The sequence below is a fragment of the Podarcis gaigeae genome (genome assembly GCF_964106915.1).
Source record: "Podarcis gaigeae genome assembly, chromosome: 12".
Taxonomy (NCBI): Eukaryota; Metazoa; Chordata; class Lepidosauria; order Squamata; family Lacertidae; genus Podarcis; species Podarcis gaigeae.
Window position 1 is genome coordinate 35,179,830 of NC_139688.1, and position 25,498 is coordinate 35,205,327.

Sequence of the window (25,498 nt, forward strand, 5' to 3'; positions counted from 1 at the left end):
TTACTGTGCATTTCCGCTTAATGCATGTTATGTTTTACTGATGTGGCCAACGACTAAACAAATAAAATTAAACTGCCAAGGCAGTTTACAGTCATAAAAAACATACTTTACAGCATTTCAACAAAGGTGCAGCTGCTACAGAAACAAAATATACAGTCTGATGAAGCTACTTTCATTCTTTGGGACAGACAATGAAGCCAGTCAGACACCCCCCCCCCATGATATTGTTTCACAACTTCAATAATTAACTTTTGGAAACAAAAACTTCTAAAGGTTTTGGACAAGATGTGCAAACAGATGACCACGATCCTATGCAAAGCTGTATCTGGGTTTCACAGATGACCCTGATGACTTTTTCCACCCTAAGTCCTCTAAATGTGAAGGTTTGAGCATGACTATTGCTGCATATATATATAGCATATATACACAAAATGGGTGATGATACAGCTCCTAATAAGGCTTTGGTATTGACTGAATAGTCTATAAAGAAACATATTGATGGATGAAAGGCTCCCATTAGTTCCTTCTGAGAGCTTCCGAGAAACCCCCCAGTGTAGCAAGAGGCTCAGCAAAAGCCATAGTCTAATTATATTTTAATTATGTCCAATGTTAACAGTAATGTGGCTTACAGTGATACTGTTTAATATGCAGGAATATTATTTGTACGTCCTGAAAGAATACAAACATTGGATAGTTATCAAACTGGCATTCTAAAATTAAAATGGCCCTTTGCAAGAGAAGATTTATGTTAGATGGGGAACATTACAATGCAATGTCATTTGATGGTTAACCTTTTTCTTCTCCATTATATCTTAATGGCATGAAGGAATTCAGAAACTAATGAATAGTAGAATCACGCTCTGTTAGACGCTGGAGGAACCTGCACACACAAAAATGGTCTTACCCCAAAGAGCTGTAAATTCAGGAATATATTTTCTACTAATTTCTCTCTCCCTTACACACACACACACACACACACACACACACACACTGCAATTACTAGATTTTTGCCATGTCAGACATACAGGTACTGAGGTAATTAACATAGGGTATTTGTTGAAAAATTCCCTGGGGACATTAGCAAGACATCATGTTGCAGGAATACTGAAGCATAATTGCACTTTCATTTCATGGTATATGCTTTTGTTGCCTACAATTTATAACATAGCCATAAAATAATGAGATAAGAGTAGACCATAACCTAAAAATTATTGCGTTAAAAAGAAGTCCCAGCACACAGATTTCAATTCATTTTTTTAAAGTATTCAGATGCTCATAGAGGCACTGAACTATACCTGCAAAAATAGGCTTTCAATAGCACTCCTCTCACATATGAGCTACTGAATCTCCAGTAAAAAACAAAAACTATGTAAAATAATGAAGATCATTTAAATTGATGGAAAACTTCCTTTTTCACTACTGGAACTTTATTCTATGCCATTTATTTCTCCGATCTATAAAAACAAAGTAAATGAGTAAGGAATCCTAAGGTCTCTATTGTTTTATTTATCTCTATGCACCACTTTGTGAGGACTTGCTCACAAAGGACTTGTTCTAATAAATAATTAGAACAAACAAACAAACAAACAGTCAATACTGGTTGGGATACAAACCACCACATGCATAGATAAAGGTTCTTCAGCGCCCACCTTTTGTCTTTTCAAAAGTCCACTAATAGTTGGGGTCCTCAGGTGGTATGACACAATTTTGTCAGAAGGAAAATATTAGTAACTCTCCCCTCTCAAGTTTTCCTGTGTGCACACATAAGTGATTGGCACTTGCTTCCGTTTATCAGGGGAAAAAAATCAACTTTTCTTCATGAGAGCCACCATAAACAATGGTCCCTTACCCAGTCTCTGGGTGGGCGGCAGTTGCGGCACTTCACAGCAGGCCTCAGCTCCACAGAGCAAAGGCTCCCCCATCATGTGGCTGGGAGTTGGGGAATTCCCCCAGCCGGCGGCAAAGGAGGACGGAATCGCCCGCCATGCACTGGGTTTTAAATTGGCCAATCAGGTGGCTAGAGGGCCAGGCTATGAAGGCTGGCTGCACCTGGCTTTTGGCAGTGGCCTCAGAGGGCCACCTAGGTAGACCCACATCTTGAGGAGGTCCTATAATAGCAGGCATGACACTGTTTAAGTGTTAGCCCCCCAACTGGAGGCTGAGAATGAACATATACCCAATGCCTGAACCAAAGCCTACCTACAACTGTAATCAATAAAAGTTGCGGACAATTTTTAACCCCGGGATGTTGTCTTATGCAGTTTGGTACACCTTACATTGTCTAGTCCTTTGCTCCCTGGGGCGGGGGTCACTGTGAGTGGGCCCACAATTCAGCCAGAGTTCATGTTCAGGTCAATGGGAATGTTATGTGCATGAGTCAGCCAAAGTTAAGCACTAAGTGGGACTTAGGCTGGATCATGTCCAGTATAAATGCTGATGCCCCTAAATGAAATGAACTAACCAGGACCCTTTACAAAGCAAGTTTTAACTTGTGCAGGTCTATTTTGATTAACTGGATATATGACTCAGTTATCTTGAGCATAAAGCGTATTCAAGAATAAACTACAGCAGATACATGCTACTTATTCTGCTTACACTTGCCAGTTAAAATAAAAGTATGCAGGACAGTTTCAGAGAAAATCTGACCCTGCCAATTTAAGTACCAGCAAGAACAAAAGAGAGATAAAGGACCATTTCAATTGACTGTGTTAACTAAATAAGGTATTCAAACTACACAAGTCTATACACTGACTTTCTGAATCATGAACAGTGACTTTAAAATACAAAAGGGAGCTCTTTGTAATAGGAGGCAGCGGAGCAATTTTTTTTTTGTTTTTTTTAAAAAGGCTGTAAGTTAAATCCATTAACAAAAGCAATACCTTTATTATAAGGCCATGCAGAGCAGGAAAGTTGTTTTCACAGCTGCATCTGCTGAAACTGACACAGCAAAAGTAGATAGTGCTGATGCATCTAACGCTTGTCTACTCTTCCACATTCTCACAATCTGATGCTGGTACCAGGGCATGACCTTGAGTGATAAGGCAAAGGTACATTGGGGGGACTAAACCAGCAGCTTTTGAAGGTACCAGTAGCACTAAGGGCTCCTTTCAAAAGGCAACATATTCAGAAGTCAGATGCTAGTGATCTTACATTTCCCTTCATACATGTGGAATTAAACCTCTCTCACTCTGGTTTGTCATTCAGGCATAGTATCGGAAATGGCTTGAAAACTCTTTCATCCAACTCTATGCGCTGTGGTAGCAATTGGAAAATTGTGGGGGTGGGGAGTTTCTTTAAGGACATCTGCATATAGTTCTATGTCAAATCTTCAAAATGCAATGGTTTCCAATGGACAGTTTGCACATTTGGATGCAAGTAAGGTATTACGTAGGTGATATATATGCATGAATTAGTCATCTGTAAGAAGTCTTTGTAGCCTGTTCTGCAAACATATTAGAGTTTATGAAAGCTAAGAAGAATGAGTAGGAATAATAGGCTAGAATGCAGCTTACTGCACCAGGGAAAAAGTCACATCAACTATTCCACCCATTTTTGCCTTTGGCCCTGCTCACCACCAGCATGCAGTCCCTGGAAGGTTTTCTACAAAGGAACGCAGCCCTCAAGCTGAAAAATATTCTCCACCCTTGAAGTACAGGCAACATAATGTGGGACATACCCAAGCAATATATGTATCTGTATGGTAATAGAGAACATGAAGCCTCCTTTGTCTGGAGTTCTCTGAACCCCTTAAGTGTCCAGGTAAGCATTCTGGACATCCAAACCCACAGTGTCACCATTAAGGCCATACTAGGAAGTCATGCAATAGATATTTACTAATAGATATTTACTAATCTAGGTCAAACACATTTAAATCAATGGAACAATTCATAACTTACTTGTTTAATTTGAACACTGCCCTTCATCCGAAGATCACAGGGTGGTTCACAACATAAAAACACAAAATTGGGTTGTACTCAGTGAAGTTGTCCTGTTGGTGCAATGAATTCCACTTGTGCAACAGAAGTTCCACTACACCTGCTCTCTACCGCACCCCCCACAAAATCTGTGCTGGAGGGTCAGGGAAACTACCAGAACAGATTTGGGAAACACCCAGGGAGAGGAGCGGGAAGAGAAGTCCCGCTGCACACACATAAGTCCTTGTACCGATGCAACACCTTTGTTGGCTACAACTCATTATCTTAAGGTGCTTCATTTTGCTTAATTCTAAAAGGGAAGTATCTGAGAAAGCTGTTGACAAAAAAATTCACTCAGTTGGTATCATATTTTTTTCTGTATTTCTTTTCTGGTTATTTTGACCCTACAAAATTTTAAATGTGAATGCAAATAATTCAAGAATTGTGGAAGGGCAGGTGCGTACAGAATGCAGACAATTTATATAGAGCATCTCTTCAAACAGCGCTCCCATCATTAGCATAGTATAAATTAACATCAGATGAAGCAGGCTCTAGCCTTAAAAAGTCACAATAAATTAAATTCTTTAAGATGCCACAAAGCCCACCCATTTTTATGCTATTTTGCTGTTATAAATGCAGCTATTAAGATGGCACAAAACTCCCTATCCAATTTTGCTAAAATAAATGCAGCTATTTAGAATTTGCCATTTTGAAACGCGCTGAAGTAGAAGTTCATCTGTTTCATAAGGAAACGTACCTGTGTGCGTGTGTGCAAGCACACGCCTGGCTTGATCACAGAGGACACCTTTGAGCACTTTAGCAAACCAGAAAGTCTACTCTAGTGTATAAAGGGATGAAAAAGACTGCTGTGGCTTGTTGCTTATTCTTGCTACATATTCTTGCTATGGTTTGTTGCTTTTTTCTTGGTATATTTAGTAACAAGAATTCCAACTTATTTATATGGTTTGTCGCTGGGCTAGGAAAGTTGTATCTGAACCAGGCTACTAAGTCTCCAGTGCTCTTCCTCCCAAGGAAACTAAACCATGTAGTGCAGCTTCTGAAATGTTATGTCACAAGTAGGAACATTCACAAAGCACTCCTGATTAAATGCTTTCATGAGCAAGGCTTCGGGGAGTAGAGCCATACCCCTACTTGCTGTGAACAGGACCTCAACCTCCTCCTCCTCCTCCTCCAGCTTCTTCTTCGTTGTCTTCTTCGTCTCCTCCTCCTCCCCTTCCCCAGGACCCCTCAAACCTATTCATGCACAAGGAGAAGGAGGCAATGGGCACTTCCCAGGGTCCTAGAAGAACGTCTTCTCTTGCCATGGACAGGAACTACCCATAATTCCACTGGGGGGGGGCTTACACTCTGAATATCATTTCCACTACAGAAAAAACCCTCCATAGAGGCACGATAAGCACCCCCATCTCTGTTGCTGCCTTCCCCCATCCTGCCCGAAGTCATTAAATGCTAAGTTTAATGCTAAGGTTAAGTGAAATTGCTGTTCCGTGACAGAGACATACACCTGTACAGTGAAAAGCCCTCATCCTACCTTTAGAAAATGCAGCCATCATGAAATATCAACATTTATCAAAATATGCCGAGACAAGAAAATCCTTTTTATCTGAAACAAATCAGAACTGCTCTGCTGTCAATATTTTCTTAAACACAAGATCAAGTGAAATAATGCATGCACAAAGCACTTCTTTTAAATAATAATAATAATAATAATAATAATAATAATAATAATGCTGATGCTGTCATTTTGGCAGCAACTTTATTATAAAGACATAATTAGTAAAAATCCTTTCAAATGGAACAAGGGGTGGGGAGGCAGATACCCTCCATACTAATTTGCAAGTATACTAAAACTATACTATTTAAGAAGAAAATACATCCAGTGTTTCTCCCACTACCTACTGCTGCAATGTACCTATTCAATCTGGGGTTGTAACTGAGGTAAAGTGGGCAAGGAAAATCCAAGAGGCAGGGAGGATGAATTCAGATTATTTTTTAAATTATTTTCCCAAACCAGTGGACAACAATTACCTGAAAGTAAAACAACATTTAAGAAACCTCAAGTTCACCTCTTTTCACATAAGACTATACAAAGAGGCTTTACTTAAGAAAGTGAAAGTAAGAGGAATAGAAAAGATCCTTTTAGCAGCAATTTATCTAGGCCGGAAATTCCCACACTTGCTCCAGCTATATCCATTTATTGGTTTTATATGTAAACGCATACACGTGTCATAAAACTAAAGCAGGGTGGCTAAGGGCCTGAGATCCAACTCATGGCCCTTCCTATGACAAGGTGACCACTTTCTCTCACGCTTGTTTTCTCTCCCATCAGCAAAATGGAGACAAAAACCGATTTACATTTTTTGCTTACTTCAACCTTACAGGGCCATTGTAAAAAATACAGTTAGATAATGCATACAAAGGGCTCTGAACACTCTAAAGTGTAAATAAAGCAATCCCGACACTGCATTACAAACTTTTTTGTTGACAGATGAAGACCTTCCTATTTGCACAGGCAATTTTAAGATCGCCAATTATTTTGGGGATTCTGCATTTTTTCTTTCAGGATTTTTATGTTGTTGCATTTTAAACAGCATTTGTACGTTCTGTGAATTGCATTTTCTTCTCTCTTTTATACACCATCATTCGATGAAGGGCATCTAAGGGATGTTTCTAAAATAAACAAACAATTGTGCCTTGAGCACTTTCCCTCAAGGTGATAGGCAATAAGCAGTTTTTGTGTCTATTTTTCTGTGACTATTGGAGAGTCGTTTCCACGTCTTCTTGTGGCCTACGGTAATTATCAATGTTTGATAAAGGCTGATCAAAGGAAAGTCAGGTCCAAACTACACCAGGCATAGGGAGATACCTGGCTAAGGCTGAATCTCATAGCCCCCCCCCCCAGCCCCTGCAATTTAGGAACAGCTAAGTGCAAGTAGAGAAATAGGAACCGCTCCGGCGGGAAGGTAAATGGCGTTTCCGTGCGCTGCTCTGGTTCGCCAGAAGTGGCTTAATCATGCTGGCCACATGACCCGGAAGCTGTACGCCGGCTCCCTCGGCCAATAAAGCGAGATGAGCACTGCAACCCCAGATTCAGCCACGACTGGACCTAATGGTCAGGGGTCCCTTTACCTTTACTATGTATTTGGGGATGGGAGAGAAACCGGATCAGGACTGTGCTTCTGGTAAAGGGGTTGCTCCGTCACCAATCCATCACAATTCCTGTTTTGTATGACTTCCCCTGCCTCAGCTCCACACTCTTCTCACTCAGTCTGGAGATCAGATCAGCCTCTGGTCTGTCTCCTCAGACCTCTACTGCTCTTCCCGAGGCACAAAAACCACCAGGGATCCAGACCCACAGTTACACAATGTAATGTCACATGGCTAGGAACTGCATTATGTAAGCAGCAAGACCCAAAAAGTTTTAAATAGAAGTCTCATCAACTTCAAACTAACTTGCACTTATGGTGACACCTGAGGCACATGGGGTACGTGTTAATCCTTTGAGAATTACCCACCACCTGGACTTTGCTTTTCATAGGTCTGCAGGGCAATGACTCATTTTTCATAATAAAGTGCTTAGCAAACAAGTGCATCAGCAGCTGGCCCAGGCTTAAGATAAATTCTAAAAATGAAAATAATGCTGTTGCATAAGTATCCTTGCTTGCTCACAGCAATTCCAAGATCAACCCCAGGACATTGTCTTCCGAATGAAAAGATACTACAACAATATCTCCTAGAGATTATAAAAATACTTCCAAAAATTCGAAGTCAGTTCACGTAATATAAACAGACAATTACTTTAATAACTTCGAGGCAAGTTACAGTGTGGATAGCAAGGACCTTTCCCAATTACTTGTCTGTATCTCAATAAAAGTGCAGTCCGTTGAGTATAGTTCTTCTGTTGTCAGGATATACCATCTTCCTAGCATTCAAACTAATAATTTGTTGCTGGGAAAATAAGTCTCCCTCCCCACAATTCATGGGGCAGAATGTTAATGGCATCAGGAAATGTAGTGTGAAATGTGCTTCTGCAAACACCATCAGAACTCAAGGTGGGTCATGTGATATTATAAGCAAGAGATTATCTTAAGTCTGCATTATTTTACGAACTATTTGAATATTCTAAATTCTTTGGTGAATCAGTCCTCTGCTGTACCACTCATACAATCCTTTAAAAAGGGGGGGGCACCATCAGCATTGTTATGCCTTATACCATTGGCATATTTGTATGGTCTTGCACAAGGTTATTTCCTGGTTTTGCTTTTTTTGGTGGTTTTCAACTGATTTTCTGTTGCTGTTTTAATGCTGGCTTTCAGTTGGTTTCTCTTCTGAGGTCCTGTATTCTTTATACAGTCGTACCTTGGTTGTCAAACGGAATCAGTTCCAAAAGGCCATTCAACTTCCGAAAACATTCGACAACCAAGGCACAGGAAGCTCCTGCAGCCAATCGGAAGCTGCAGCAGCCATGTTGGACGTTCGGGTTCCAAAGAACGTTCACAAACCGGAACACTCACGTCCGGGTTTGCGGCGTTCGGGAGCCAAAACGTCCGAGTCACAAGGCGTTCAGGATCCAAGGTATGACTGTAGCTGGTTTAAAACTTTGGATTGCATACTCCCAATTGTTCCTTTGCTGAAGCAAAGGGCATTCTTACCGCTTATCAAGTCAATGAGCCGTGCCTTGCTCTGGGAGGTGGCAACCACTGCTAAGATGCATTCTCTCCCCCCGCCATCATTTTAACAGTGGTTTCAGTGGGAACCACTTCCCCTTCCAGGGGTGGAGGGAGCCTTCAAACAGCCCTTCTACCTATGTCACAAGGGCCAATCCCTTAAACTGCTGCAACTCAGGCTTTATTTGTAATGCTGCACTGTACATCCCTGAGCAGGAAGCAAGGAATATGTACAGACCTGCCCTGCTCTTTGAACCTCCGGTTTTATTCATTGAATAAATAAAGGAGAAAAATCAGGCCTGCACTGCTCTCTGAACCTCCTGCTTATTTCTTGAGTAAATAAAGAACGAAAACATCAGCAATACCCAGCTGAAGGAAGCATCCTTACTATCCAGCAATACCTTAGGGGGTTTGGAAACCTTTTCAAAAATACTATGACATCTTTACATGGCATTTAAAAACTATTATGGTTTTCAAAGGATAGAGATGCATACTTTGATTTTTACTCTGGCTTCTTGATTTATTTTCTCTCCAGTCAAGAGTGTACCAGGTATGAGCAGATAAGCTCAAGTACTAGAGACTTTCAAACCTTGTACTGTGACTGGAGCAGAAATAATATCTAGGCTCCTAGACCCAGGAAAATGGTGTTCTGTTTCTCTAATACTCTTAAGTGCCAAACTACTGTAGCGTATCACTGAAAAGTTCTGTGAATTTTCTTTATTTTACTGTTTTACCATGTTAACTTGGCACAGGGAGAAGGATGGATTAGGAACATGGTGCATAGGCAGGAGGGTATAACTCTTTCCTTCCCTGCGACAGTATGGATGAAAATCACTCACTCTGTCTCACGCTCTCTCACAGCTAGTATTAGCCACAGGCAGGAAGGTCACATTACGGCAGCAGGATCCATGGTGCTGCTTTTCTATCTACAGCCAAGGCAATATCCCAACCCAGTGCAAGCGGGCCAGTTTAAGGTACCTTTTTGAGAGATGTTGGTGAGGAAAGGCAGGTTTAGGGTCATGGCTCAATGACAGAGGATCTGCTCGGCATACAGAAGATTCCCATGCTCAGTCCTCAGATTCTCCAGCTAAAACTGGGGGTGTCCACTGCCTGGAACCTCAGAGAGTCACTGCTAAGCAGCACAGACAAAACTGAGCTAGATGGACCCACTTGTTATAAAGGCATTCCTATGACCTATTGAGGGATGTGGGTGGCACTGTGGGTTAAACCACAGAGCCTAGGACTTGCCGATCAGAAGGTCGGCGGTTCGAATCCCCGCAACGGGGTGAGCGCCCATTGCTCGGTCCCTGCTCCTGCCAACCTAGCAGTTCGAAAGCACTTCAAAGTGCAAGTAGATAAATAGGTACCGCTCCGGCGGGAAGGTAAACGGCGTTTCCGTGCGCTGCTCTGGTTTGCCAGAAGCGGCTTAGTCACATGACCCGGAAGCTGTACGCCGGCTCCCTCAGCCAATAAAGCGAGATGAGCGTCACAACCCCAGAGTTGGTCACGACTGGACCTAATGGTCAGGGGTCCTTTTACCTTTACCCTATGACTTATTAGGAGGTAACAGAGCAGAAGGACCACCTGAAACCACTGTGCCTGTCAAAGACCACTTCCCCTTATGGACCTTGATCTGCTACAATTACACATGTCGGTTTTCGGCAAGGGACTGGGATTTGAGAAGTCAGCGGCGTACAGCTGGACCCTTCTACCTACACCCCAAGGGCTACTCCTTTAAGCTGCTGCAGCTGAAGCTCTGTTTGTACTGTCACAGGGTATATCCTAAGCAGGAAGCCAGAAGGGAATTAACACCCTGCCCCACTCTCCTTGTAGGAGCATTTCATCATTTCTTAATCGGTTTTTTTTTTAAAAAAATGCTCAATCATGTCCCTGTGTGATTTGGCATATCAATGAGGGCTCAATCTCTTTTGTATTTGAAGGCACCAAGGGAGATAAAAAGGTGCTTTTTCTCCTTTTAAGGCTGAGTGAAGAATATTTCATTGCTTGAAAATTAACAATATTATACATCACACAGAAACATCCACACAGTGGGGGGAAAGGAACATCTTATCCAGGATTTATCAAGTGCTCCTGCCATTTTGAGGCACACTGCTTATTTTAGACCACCGCAGTAGCTCTATGAAACAGAGCAAAAATAAAAATGCATTGCATTATTCCTTAAAACACACATACACACCACCCGTTACTATCTGGCGTTTCTGCCATTCCTCTGCGAGAGAAATTATGTAGTGCAGTATTTTTTACGTCAGTTCCGGGATAGTACAATTCCAAATATTTTATCGGTTTCTCTCTAGTTATGAGGATTTGGCATTTCCTGTGTAACTAAAGCTTAAAAAAGATAGAATAAAAAACTTCATTGCGCTGTAATACTAAGATATATTTCATCAGTATAGTGATGCTAAATAAATCTTTACACAGAATACTCACACTTTGCCTGCTCTTTTCGTTCCAGAAGCTTTGCTATCCTTCCTATCGAACTAGATACAAATGCCAATTAAAAATCCACCCACGTCAGTGGGGGTTGTGCATAACACATTCTTCATATGCCATTTATTGAGGGCTGGACCACTAATAATATAGTAATGGTACATTGCTATCTTACCTTTACTACTGTTGCCTCTAATAATAATTTGTTCGTTGTTTTATTTCATTAAAAAGAGCAGGGGAGCTTAAAACTAGAATAATTGTTCTGACTAAAATAACTGAAATTGCTTTATATATCATCCATAGTTCTATCAGTTTAAAACAGAGCACATTTCTCTCTCTCTCTCTCTCTCTCTCTCTCTCTCTCTCTCTCTCTCTCTCTTTCCAGGCATTGCTTTCATTATCATTATTCTGCACAGTGGTATACAACTTCAAGAAGGGAATAAGTTATCCCAACAAGGGCAATCTGAGCATTTATGGAAGTTAGGGAATGAAAAATGCATAGCTACCATGGTAACAACTAAGTCACATGGTAGCTGCCATGAAATGCAAAGCATCTTAAGTAAACACTGGCATGTTTTGTTTTGTCCTGCAATCTCCAAGAATTCTCTTGTGTTGAACAATGCAAAGCACATACTAGTAACCATCCATTTCCACACACACACACACACACACACACCCAAGGTTCTTTTAATTCTTCAAAATATATCAGTGAAAGAAAACTTTTCCCCATTATTTTGTGCATCTCAGGAAAAAAACTTTTTAGAACAGCTTGCAGATAGCCATCATGGCAGACCAGGAAATATGTAAAATTAAAATATTGAAGTACAGTGGTACCTCGGGTTAAGAGCTTAATTCGTTCTGGAGGTCCATTCTTAACCTGAAACTGTTCTTAACCTGAGGTACCACTTTAGCTAATAGGGCCTCCCGCTGCCACCGCGCCTCTGCCGTGTGATTTCTGTTCTCTTCCTGAAGCAAAGTTCTTAACCCGAGGTACTATTTCTGGGTTAGTGGAGTCTGTAACCTGAAGCGTTTGTAACCTGAAGTGTCTGTAACCCGAGGTACCACTGTAATCTTATGCCCAACGTAGGTCAGAAGGGATTTCACATTTCTGGGTTGATCAAATATCTGTGGTCCTAGAGTGAAAAGAGTCAGCTATGTGTGGGGTTTTAAAATACAGTGTGTCAAAGCATAAAAAACAGCTGTCACCCCCCACTCCCCAACCTGTAGGCATGTTTACATCTACATAAGCCTATGTCAAAATGCCAAATATGGCTGGAATGAGCAAAAGTGATGACAACAGCAGCAACCGGAAGCATCAGATAGTGGCACAGCTCCTCAATCTCCAAATACTTAAACACAAATACAAGTATCGCCCACTCCCATGCACAAAGCCTTCGAGTTGGTTTGAAATTATGATAAAAGTAGGGGGGAAAGTACACACTGCTTACACTGCTCTTTTATGACATATGAAGCGGATCTCACCAAAAACCTTCCATGGTGTGTTCAGAGATCACATCCATTGCAAAATCCACACACATCCTGCTTCATATCTTCCAGAAATAGCAGGAGGGGCATAGGTAATAAGCAACAAGTGAATCAGAAGAATTTTCCAGGGAAAGAGTATTTTAGATTACAGTGGTACCTTGGTTCTCGAACAGCTTAGTTGATGAACTAATCGGTTCCCAGACGCCAAAAACCTGGAAGTAAGTGTTCCAGTTTTTGAATGCTTTTTGAAAGCCGAATTTCCAATGGGCTTCCGCTTGAGTGCAGGAAGCTCCTGCAGCCAATTGGAAGCTGCGCCTTGGTTTTCTAACGGACTTCCGGAACAGATTAAGAGAACCAAGGTACCACTGTATTTGCCTTTGCTTGTTTAGAACTTAGCTCAAGCTCCAAATCCTTAGTTCAAACACGATAATCTTTTAAAAAATAAACTGCACACCCTAAGTGTTATGTACTGAAGTTCTCACCCTGGGCTAGCAGGGGGATACTGTAGATAGTTTTCACTCAGGTCCACATATGCAAATAAGGGATTGAAAGTGACATTCAGTGATTGGATAGTTACAGAAAGTGTTACAGTTGTGTTGTAGTGGAGCTCTATATAAGCAGGCTGGCTGAACCCTTCAGTTCTGTTCTGTTCTGGCCTGTGAATAAACCAGAGCTGTTTGAAGAATCGCTGTGTCGTCTGATATGTTCACCCACAACTTAACACTAAGGAGTTTAAATGCTTGTGTTTAGAAGAAAAATATATATACACACATTTGGTTTTAAAACTCACCCCATCCCAATGTAATATATTTACTAAAATGCAGCAGCATGCAACTGCAGGAAACTTATCGAAGCAGGGGCGAACAAATAAAACCCTAAAATTTAAAATATACCTGGGGGGGGGGGACAGAATGCAGTGTTCCGTAAAATATGCATGCAGGCAGCTATGAGACTGTGTGACATTGGCACCATTTTCCCACGATGAAGCAGTTTTGCCCCTGCTTTCATTTCTATAAAAGCCCTTGCTCATTTAGCATTCGGTTCCTCTCCACAACAATGCAGTGCAGCTGATGTACATTAGGCATATTGTCTGTGGAAAGGAGAGGGGAGCTTGCAGTGGCAAGCACTTAACATGCACATGGTAAATTGGAAGCGAGAGGCTGTAAAAGGATTGGAACCATTAAACTGTCATAAAAGCAGAAGTGACACATGCACTCTTTCCTGGCTCCGACTTGATCCAATTCTCAACATGCTGGACTGGCACCAGCCCCATTTATTTCAACTGGGCTCACGTTTTCAGAGTAGATTCCCGTACTGACATGCCTGTGTTCTCTCCTGTGTCACACAGGAAATGAGTTAAGCTGCCAAAGGAGATAAATTCCCATAATGAACCATGTTTTATATCTTAATTAAGGTTTATTCCCAGGTGTGGAAAACACTCCACCTGTCTATACAAATCTGTTCCACGTGCTGGTGTATAAAATTCAAGAAGAGTTTCATCCAATAAATTATGCAGTAATATGGTGGGCTTAAAAATAAATAAAAAAAAGTGAATGAAGGTTACAGCAGGATTTTTATTTTTTATTTTTTACATTAGCAGCACAGTGCTGTTTATGTGCAATTATATTGAATTTACACCAGAAATGCATCGGTTCCTTTACAGAATAGTAGAACAAAAGAAGGCAGTATTTTAATAGCCTCCTTGTTTAACATTTCTGCACAAGACTCATACTTATTTCTATATAGCACTTTGATGATTAATTCAAGAGCTAGCGTCAAACAAGTGGATGATTCCAAAGAGGCTCCATAGCAGTAGATGAAGTTCACACCCAAGTCATCATTCTAATGTGCCACTGGTATATATGGGGCCACAGAACTGAGTTTTCTTTTTCAAAAGAAGAATAGAGTCATGAAGCTTCAATCTAGGGTAGAAAACCTTTTTTGGCTCCAAGGGCCAGATCTTTATCAGGATTGGCCTCACTGGCCAAATGTTGATATAATGACCCCATGTGATTGACAGGTGGGTGTGTACAGGATGGCAGCCTTAAAGCACCAAAAAGCCAAGGCGTTTTCCTCAGAACCACAGGTGGCAACTGCTCTATAGGAGTCTTAGAACGCTGGACATCAGCAGCATCAGCATCACAACAACAACTATTTATTTTCTGTACCATGCCCATCTGGCTGGGCTGTCCCAGCCGCTCTGGACATGTTAGACTCCCCATGCTATAGTGTTAACAACTACACTGATTATTCTCCAAAAGAAACAAAACAAGGCTTTACTCTTAACAATATAATACCATGCAAGTAGCATGGTAGAGACATCCAAAGTAGACATCCAAAGTAGAGACATCACCTTGCCAACAAAGGTCCGTATAGTTAAAGCTATGGTTTTCCCAGTAGTGATGTATGGAAGTGAGACCTGGACCATAAAGAAGGCTGATCGTCGAAGAATTGATGCTTTTGAATTCTGGTGCTGGAGGAGACTCTTGAGAGTCCCATGGACTGCAAGAACATCAAACCGATCCATTCTTAAGGAAATCAGCCCTCAGTGCTCACTGGAAGGACAGATTGTGAAGCTGAGGCTCCAATATTTTGGCCACCTCATGAGAAGAGAAGACTCCCTGGAAAAGACCCTGATGTTGGGAAAGATGGAGGGCACAAGGAGAAGGGGACGACAGAGGACGAGATGGTTGGATAGTGTTCTCGAAGCTACGAACATGAGTTTGACCAAACTGCGGGAGGCAGTGGAAGACAGGAGGGCCTGGCGTGCTCTGGTCCATGGGGTCACAAAGAGTCAGACACGACTAAACGACTAAACAACAACAAGCAGAAGGGGTTCTTGGGAGCTATTTGACCTTAAGGGCCCATAGGGAAATTTGCAAACCAGAGAGGCTATAATGGCTGCCACCACACACACAGCTCAACCTATATGCACTGTATGGACAGAGCTTTTTTAAAAAGCCCACCCCTATTTCGCAAACATGATGAGAGGATGGCTGACAAGTAAGGATTGAAAACAGAAGAAAACAAAAGCCCACTGTAAGGGGTCTGTCAGAATCATTCACATGCATCAAACTGCATGTATCCCACATCTATACGTTCATGTGTGACAAGTGCATTTGTGACTATATTGCCACACATAATGCAGGCAACAGGAAGCCTGGATTGCTGTCAGAATTCTGCAGCATGAGCACAATGTGGGATCACAATGCCCTAGTGTGGTCACCGTCTCTAACAGTAATGTGTGAAGAGGTCTTGGGCAGTGAGTGGAAGAGCTGGCGGCAAGTCTCCTTCTGTGAGGAGATACATATTAATAGCAGGGTGCCAACTGGGTATGTCCTTAGCACTGCACCTAAATAGTTTTAAATCACCAAGAAAGACATATAAATGAAGGAATTATGACTTCTATAGCACAATCTTATACGTGTTGACTCATTAGTCCAGGAAAGTGGATATAGGACTGCAGACATGATTTCCAATCCTACTTCTATATATATATATTTAAAGAAAAACCTACTTGAGCTATCTTCAAGCAGAAGAAAAATGACTTGCCCACTCAGATTCATTAAAAAATTGCTTATCTGATAGCTTACAATTCTTATGTACCATTTCCATACTAAGCTGCTCCTCCATATGAAATAAGTTATGAACAGGAGCAATAAACAAAAGCGCTCAAGCCCAGACATGTTGCCTGGTCGGCTTCACATGGTAGAAGGAGAGAAAAGCAGAAAGAAACGTCACTTCCTTCGTCAGCTGATTTCTATATAGTGGTGAAGCACAGATGAGGAGCAAATCTCAAATCATCTGATGATAGCATGTATACCGGTCTAATAGTCCCTTTCCCCTTTCCCTTCTGCACAATGGCAAGGAGCTTCTCAGTGACGTCTTCTCCAATCAATTTCTAAGTCAATGAAAGAGTACAATTGTCTTTGGGCTTGAAATCAGAGGGTGGGGCGGGAGGAACAGGAAGAAGATCAAGCTGGAAGACCATTGCAAGCACTGCTTGCAAATAACCAAACTAGAGAGCAAGCAAGGAGCATTACTACCGCTCAGGTACCTGCATCACACATAAATACATTTTGCTGATTTTGAAGATTGCATTGTCACTTACTTTGCAATTGCTCAAGGGTATTTCAGGGACTCTGCAAGCTTTTCATCAGCCAAATCAAATATAAATTAAATTGCAGTGGTGCTGCATATGTTCCTTGCTGGCAGGAATTACACATGAGGGAATACCGAATGTGAGGAAAATAGGATGCAGTGCAGTGAGTGTGCATGTACGTGCCCGGGCAGTGTGTGTGTGTGTGACTGTCTGTCTGTCATCTTAGGATTAGTAGCATCAAGAACATCTGTAAGATTCTCTTCATGGATCAGCCATTGATTACGCTCTAAGTAGACCTTCCTGTGGCATTTGGACTTCAAGGATCCAGCCCAAACTTAACTCCCATGGCACTGTGCCTAGCGCTGTAAGTGAAACATTAAATTTTAATGTCATAAGCAACAAAAATACTTAAGAACATTTTTATTTGTATAAAGTTCACTGAACATTGACTATGTAAACTTGAAAGCTGTATTTATTAAAAGATCTTAGGATATTTACCAATCTATTTTAGGAGGATAATGAGAATGGCTGTGAGTTTTTTAAGATTCAAAGCATGTGACTTAAATTTGTGCTGTGACTTTTTTATTGTAAGCCTACAGGCAGTGACTGTCTTATTATTGATCATTGTAAGCTGCTCTTTTTCTGCATAAGAGTTTCATTTCAAAATGCTTTATATAAATTATCTCTCAACAATCAGCATGGCAGATATTTCAGTTATACATTAAACTTCCAGATTCTCTGATACATCTTCCCCTTGCATGGGAAATTCTGCTTCCATTGACCTTTTTCCTCTACATTGTCTGCAAATGCCTTTGGGCTGGAGACTCCTAGACCTTCTCCAGCTGCTCTGAAAAGCTGTTCCTGGATGGCTGCTGGTGTCATGAGAGTTGCTCTAAGCCAACCTTTCTCAACCTTGGGACTACAATCTTGTTGTTGGACTACAACTCCCATTAGCCCTGACCACTGATCATGCTAGCTAGGGATGATGGGAGTTGTGGTCCAACATCTGGAGAGCCAAAGTTGGGAAAGCCCGCTCTAAGCATACACCTTTAATGAAATAATACCTGCTTTCACATTCTGCACTCTGCATACAATATGGTCCACTGGCTTATCTTGTGTCTTCTTTAACTAGCAGGCTATGAAGCTCCCCAGTTACTAGTATTTCACACCATAGTCTTTTATGAGGTGGCCCCCCTCTCTACAAAGCTAGCTTTATATTTGGTCAAGCAGGTTCTGCTTCACTTAAATCACCACATGGACATACAGAGAAGCAGGGGAAGCTCTTATTAATTTGCTTTCTCAAATTAAATTAATATGCAGAGATTTCCTGACTTGTCTCCCCCTAGCATGCCATTCCTTCCTGCATTTTGAAAGACCTAAGTCTATCTCATGCCTTTTAAGTGATTACAGAATTGCTTTCACGAGTCACAGTTTGCACTGGTAAGTTGCAGATAAAATGCCTTATTATCACACTGTAGAAAAACTGTGGGGTGTGTGTTCTGATCAGTCCACTCTTTCACTAAGACAAGAAGCTCAAATTCATCCAGGTACTCATTCATTTCAGGTCCAGCTGAATAACCATCAAGTTTCTTTGCCGTCAGTAAGAATTATTTCCATTGTTGTGATTACCAGTTGTAAAACTTGCTTAGAATAACAGACACAGAGGTCTTAAAATTAAACTGACAGAACTGCAAGATGAAAAATAGAAACTCAGCTAAGCCCTAAGAACATAGAACAGCACCACCTAGTGGTCGGAGGTGCTGCTTATAGAATCATGACAATTTCTCTTCTCCACATCTACACATACAGAGATTAGGTACAGTTTTTAGGCTCATTCATTTCCTCCCTAACTTGCCTCAATGCACAAAGACACCTGGGACAGGGAAATCACAGAGTTATCTGAAGATTCCATTCATAGTTATACCTCTTATAAGGTACTCTCATTGACAGCCATCATTAAAACCTAGTTAATAGAGCTAACATACTTCCTATTTTTCCACCAGTGGATCTATTTGTGTCAGTGTAAGGTCCTACAGGTATTGTGCATAGCTGAACATGTTCTAATATTCACTTCAACCCATTTGCAACAACTGTTATTAATACAGTTAAAACAACCAGGAGAAATCTCAGTACTGAAAAATCCAAATTGACCGCTCCCCCCCCCCCCGCACGTGAATTTTGTCTGTTTATGGATTAAGCCTAATCATCATTCAATTACCTCAATGAGATAATTATATAATACTACCATTCATCAACACATCCAGTATTCTGAACCAATATGAGGCTTTATACTGAGTGATATCATTGATCTATCTATCTAGCTCAGTACAGTGGTACCTCGGGTTAAGTACTTAATTCGTTCCGGAGGTCCGTTCTTAACCTGAAACTGTTCTTAACCTGAAGCACCACTTTAGCTAATGGGTCCTCCTGCTGCCACTACGCTGCCAGAGCACGATTTCTGTTCTTATCCTGAAGCAAAGTTCTTAACCTGAAGCACTATTTCTGGGTTAGTGGAGTCTGTAACCTGAAGCGTATGTAACCCGAGGTACCACTGTACTGCTTGCAGCGACTGGGAGCAGTTCTCCAAGGTTTCAGACAGGCTACAATCCCAGTCCCAACTCTGATATTTTTTGGTACGATGGGAGGAGACGCAATAAAAAGCATATTGCACCTCTGGGGGGAAATGAGGAAATGCAGTAGAATGAAATAAAGTAAAATAAATCCAGACCCTTTTCCCCCCGTACTCAGTTTATATGTACAAAACTGCTGGCATACATTTCACCTCTTTTGACCTACCCACCCATCTCTAATCCAGTCATCCAGCAGTCTGAGCCTGGCTTCTACTCAATTTAATGCACAACAGAACTTAAGGGAAAGTACAGGGAGGAAAAGGCACACTTCCTCTTCAGGAAGAGCCATTCAAAAACCAGCTGAGGCCAACAATTCTTAATAATCAGAAGTTCCGATGAAAGCAGAGGCACAGTTCAGGCTTTGCTTCACTTTACTGGAAAATTTAGACGGGTATATATATTTCATACCTTTTTTATAAAAAAAAAAGATTAAAATTTGCTTCTATAACCCCACTGTAATATTATTTTCGCTGCCACTTTGTTGGCCTTACTTGTTGCCAGATACCTCTCACATTAAAGCAGACTCCGAGAAGCAAATCCCTGTCTCACAAGGGTTGTGTTCTGACCTTGTGCTTAATCATGTGAGCAGATAAATAAATATATGAGTCTCACATGTCATACTATTTGTCTAGTGTGTTGCACTGCCTAAATCTGAAGTACGTCAAGCGGAAGCAGCGGACGCCACATCGGACGTTCGGCTTCCAAAAAACGTTCACAAACCGGAACACTTCTAGGTTTTCAGCATTCAGGATCCAAAACGTTCGAGTCGCAAGGTGTTCGAGAACCAAGGTACGACTGTATCTCACAAATTTGTCGTCTGAAACAGTTATTAAGAAACAGCGATGGAACATTTTGATGTTCCAGGTAATTTTGTAAACTCTGAGCTAAGGGTTGTCATCCTGGAGGAAAGGAACATCAAAGTGAGACTGCAACATGAAACACTGAATTAGGATACATCAAGAGATTCAATGCTGCCACTTCTGGATTGAACCAGGTTTTTTTTTAGCACGTTGTATGTGTTGAATAGGCAAACCAATGTTGGGATATATGTTCTACCAACAACTGTTTAGTGCATTACCACTGTTAAACCAGGTATTTCACACTGTCCATACTTTTCTATGTTTCATTCTCCCATTCCAAGCACTCTCTCTCTCTGTGTGTGTGTACCTACCTCATGTATCTGTAACACAGTACAGCGCTTATGCATTCAGCAAAGTAGTCTGTAGTATACAGAAGTTTATGCTTTTTGTTAGGGTTGTAGTCAACGAAGTCCTACTCAGAGCAGATCCACTGAAATTAATGAATTAAAATCAGTTATGCCCATTAACTTTGCTGGGTCTCCTCTGAGTAGGACTAGCATTGAATAGCACCATTTAGTCTTTAAGGTGCTGTAAAACTCCGTTTTAATTAATAAAAAATGGCTGCAGTCAATACCCTGCATTTTGCCAAACATTCTTTTATTGTGTGCCAAGGAAGATCAAATTCTAGTCAGTCTTAATCATGCAAATTGCTGGATTGCATCCATCCATATGCTTATATATATATATTTTCTGCTTCCAAAAGTTTTTGATGTGTTTCCACTGGTCTTGCCTGCTTAATATGTTGTTTTAAGGTTCCCCTTATGCATTAGTAGCTAATATTTACCATGCCATAACAAGCTATAGCCTGCAGTAGTTCTTTCCAGCATGCTAACCATTACCACCTGGGGCTGCATTTAGATAACATATTCACCACATGAACAGGAACGATAAAATCATTATATGGAGACATCAGTGCATCAAGTTTTTTTTTAAGTCTGTAGGTTGTGTACAAAGCAACAGAGATCAAAGGTCTTAATGACTGGAATATAGCTGTCGTTATCAAGATGTAATCTATTATTGCCATAGGAAAGACAAGACTATAGGAAAGGGGGAATGTTGCAAGAGCCAATCTCCTAATAACGAGAAACAATGGCCTTGCCCTTGTTTTCTGAACCTTCACCACATCACAGGGTGGTTTACAATAGACAGACACCATGCTTACAGGAAGGTCCAGCTGAGGACATTGTGGGGTTTTCAGAATGTGCAGACACCCAGAATGCAGGGCAGCCCAACGTTTTATACCAAGTAGGCAGCAAGACATGGAACCTGTGAGCCACATTCTGCATTATCGCAAGGGGGTGGGGAGGCCTAAACTTGACGCCCCCTGGCTAGCCCTCATGCTCCCTTACTAAAGGCAGCTAGGCAAGGTGCCTGGTTTTGGAAAGCAGGTGCAAGGGCTCTGGCAGGGATCCAGAGCCCTCCCACATCCTTCTCAAAACTGGGAAAGCATTAACTAGACTTTGGGAATAAGAAGGGAGGATTCTAAGAACCCTTTTAGAGCCCTCATGCCTCCCTTCCCAAAGCCCGGGGGGGTGGACATCAAATGTTACCAAGGGCCACCAAAAAAGCTTTGGCCCTCAGGCTGTGCATTGGATCACCCTAATTTAAATGAAGGAAAGAAGACACACAAATGCCCCTCACACACCCTGAAAGTGTGCTAAAACCATGCAACCCCAACCATCAGAATTTATCTGAAATTTTCTCTCTTCTCTGATAATTTTCAAGTGCAATTTACGGTACTGTTGAACAAATTTCAGTGGTGCTCTCAAATAAGGTTTGATTTCCTTTGTTTGTTTGGGGAAAACAAAAACAAAAAGCCCACCCCATTTTGGCATGTTATTTTGCTAGCTTGCCACAAGGATTCTGCAAGATCAGTTTGTGTTTAATGAAAATATTGGTGATCTTCACACACACACACACACACACACACACACTGCTACAACCTTTTTGTTTTTGTTTCTGGGCGGTTCTAAACTAGCATGCAGCTAGGAAAAATATTTTCTACTCTACAAACAAAATATCATAGAGAGAACAAAACAAGCTATCCAATAAAGAACGTGGGGCTTTTATTTAATATCTACCATCTGTATAACTACTTTAGGATAGAATTTGTTTCTACTCATTTCTCCACCTAGGTCTCGGGGAAAGGGAGGGATGGCTTTGAGGACTGTTCTAATTAGTGAATTCTGTATATTAATTTGTATTTAAATTTAAAAAAATTAAATTTAAAATTTAAAACAAGAGCACATTAGGTTGTCTTTTAAAGTTGCAGACTGCTGTGAGACTGCATGGATTGAAATATATACTTGCTTAAAAATAGATGAATAACCAACCAAACAAAAAATTTCCCCAAGTAGCCTCTAAACCATGTTCATTTTTAAAAAGAAGAAGAAAATAAGTACAAAACTGCCCTTCAGGACAACGCAGAAGCTGCAGCTGGTTCAGAATACCATGGCTTGTTCCCATAATAAATCTTGAGAGGCAATATTTGCATCAACCTGGTTTTGCCGCAATTGCACAGGCTGCCTTGTCAGCTTCTGCGCCCAATTCAAGGTGTTGGGTGCATATTTGAAAGGCCCTTCATGGGTGGCCATCAACATACCTGCCAGATTGCCTCTCCCTGTACAAAGCCAACTGTGATACCGCAACCAGGCCATCCTACATATACCTGTGCTATAGGAAATAAAATTTACTAGGCACAAGGCCTTTTCCACAGTTGCCCCTGAAGCCCTAGACTTACCTCCTCCCAGGGAGATCAAGCCCATTCTCCCCACACAGAAGGGCTGTAAATCCCACTGGATGACTCTTGGCAGCTGATTCAAAGGCTAATTTAATTTGACTGCTTGATTTATTTATTTTTGGCCGGATTCTATCGCTTACAGTCTTGGTTTATGTTTGGTCACCGTGTTAAATTTCTACATAAACCGGGTCGAATGAAAAAGCAATATAATCATTTAAAATATTTATAAAGTAAAAACGGATGAATTTGAATGCATTTAATGCGTTTCTTAATATCTCAAATTCTACTGAAAGAATGTTATTTGAACAACAACATTTCATCAGAACTGTTGGTTTCCACAAATATCTCCTCAGGAGAGTGCAAACTTTTCCTAAAGGGAACTTATTTCTGACTTGACATGCATAGACTTGCACTCAAATTAAGTTCCATTGATTCCATTGGGAACTAGTCATGACTCACTTTGCAGAACTGTAAACAGTGAGCTTACTCTTCTGAAAAACTAAAAACTGAAAAAATGACCTACCTGATCTGTTTTCTCTTGTTCTTTTTTATCTGTCTGTAGAAGGTTTTCTCTTGCCAGTTTCTGGACGAGTTCAAGGCGTCCAATATCCTCTCGTTCATGAAGCTTGCACATAACTCCTGCCTTGAGAGTTGGAGGGAAAGCAAAGAGATACTTAAATCCACAATCCCAGGACATGACACTCCAGACTTCTAACTTTAAAAGAAGAACATATTCCACATCAAGCTTCCCCTCAACTCTGCAGTTTTGAGCAGAGCAGAATTATAATGTTCTCCCTTGGGTGAAAAGGCTCCCGAAGTTCTTTTTCCTTCTTTTTGTGCTATATAGTGTCTGCTTAGCAAAATGAAGACAGCATGAACTAAATCAGCTGCTATTATGTGTGCAGCTGATATGCTAACAGTGCGTTTGTTCCCGTCAACCTATTTCCTGTTACATAAGAGAACCGAAGCAAGAGGTTAGAAATCCATGGGAAAGTTAGCCAAGAACAGCCCTGGAAAAGGATGGAGAGCAGGAGAGTCATCCCTAAAAATAACAGCACAATCTTCTATTTCTCACACTCCACCCTTCTCTTTATGGCTAAAATACAGCCACTGAAATAAGTCAAGAGCAAATGATAGCAGAGAAAATAAATAAATTCTTGTGTGCTTCAGACACACAGAACTGGAAAAAGGTATAAAAGTGAGTGCTTTGCTTCATGATCATAATACTACCATGGGAACCAACATAGCATTTTGATATATAAATTTTGTATTTAGTGGTGTATGTGCATCTATTCTATGCCTACTCGTGTTACTGCAAATGGAAACAGAAGTCTGGAATATGCAAACTAATTCTCATGTTCACCCCAACAAGTTAGAGACAACCCCTCAACTATCAGCATATTATCCTGATAGTATTTATCTGTATGATCCGGGTTCAACAAGCCAAAAACCAGTCAAGAAAAGAGAGTGCCAGCAAACCTCAGTAAATCACAAGTTATACACCCTCTTTTCATATTCACAATGATGGGGAAGTGAAATCATCCTTGTTGGCCCTATCCTCTGTGTACTGGCTCAAAGGTAAGACTAGACCCTATGCACACACGACAATATAAGCACAGGATCTATACCTATGATTGGGAAAACCTGATTATCCATGTAATTGGAAGCTCTCTGCAACTGCATGCACATAAAGCCTTTTCTCACATTCCATACCAACGCATGGAGTCTGGCATTATAGCATTCTATTCCCATGCATTTTGCCTTACGCATACATGTGAGGTATGTGTAGCAAGATGCTCATCAAATTAATGGGATGGAAAAATATCCCCACTCTAAGCTTTAATGTATGTTATTCCCATCAATGTGTGGGTGATCATATGTGGTTCCTACGTGGGTTGAATGGATCAGGCTCCTAAAGCACACAACGTGTACAGAAACGCTCCAAAACAGCACAAGAAGTTTCTGTGTTTTTACACAAAAGAAAAATCACAAGCTATTTTTTTGGCTTTGGCAACAGTCATTGACCAGAGTGTTGACACAGCCCTTTTGGTTGCAAAGCAAGTCCTGGAAAAGATGTCCCTAGAGGAAAGCCGTAACATTGATAAATGAATAAGCTAGAAGTGGCAAGAAGGTGAAATATTGGATCTCCAGAGAAATAGAGGGCAAAACGCTTTCACCACGTTCAACTCAAAGAAGTTCCAAGCAAGATTTACCCTCAGAGATAGTCTAGCTTTACATAAGGACCACAGAAACTCCTGCTGGTTGCAAACAAAACTGTAAAAGCAGTTCTTTTTGCTTCCACCAAACCTGTAAAGTTTTGTGTGCCCTCAATTAAACCATATAAAGCTGGTGTAGGAAACCTGTTCCTTCCAGATGTTGCAGGACTAAAACATCCATCAGCGCCAGCCAATATGGCCAATGGTCAGGGATGATGGGAGCTGAAGTCCAGCAATATCTGGAAAGCTATAAGTACTATATTTTCCCATCTATAAGATGCCCCCTATTTCTGGGGACACAGATTTAAGAAAATGGAGGGGTGTATAAGACGCCCCCTAATTTTTGACATTGTTTTTTAGGGGGGGAACCTAGTCTTATACACGGAAAAATACCGTACTTCATCCCTGATACTGA

The 25,498-nt window shown here is 41.1% G+C and overlaps 1 protein-coding gene and 1 long non-coding RNA gene across 4 annotated transcripts in view; one reads left to right on the forward strand and one right to left on the reverse strand.

The window, feature by feature from the left end:
- Window positions 1–25,498, reverse strand: part of RAPGEF5 (Rap guanine nucleotide exchange factor 5) — a 134,097-nt gene that overhangs the window by 65,363 nt on the left and 43,236 nt on the right. For all 3 annotated transcript variants that reach the window (XR_014556737.1, XM_083705266.1, XM_083705267.1), the window contains exon 9: window positions 23,391–23,510. Coding sequence is in view for 2 of the 3 variants with exons in the window: in XM_083705266.1 (XP_083561392.1) it covers window positions 23,391–23,510 (120 nt within the window). In the remaining variant the exon portion in view is untranslated. The remainder of the gene's footprint in view (window positions 1–23,390; window positions 23,511–25,498) is intronic.
- On the forward strand, window positions 15,450–23,567 carry LOC310828256. The gene is made up of 3 exons (XR_014556788.1): window positions 15,450–15,867; window positions 16,864–17,001; window positions 23,430–23,567. It is a non-coding gene; the product is annotated as an uncharacterized lncRNA (long non-coding RNA).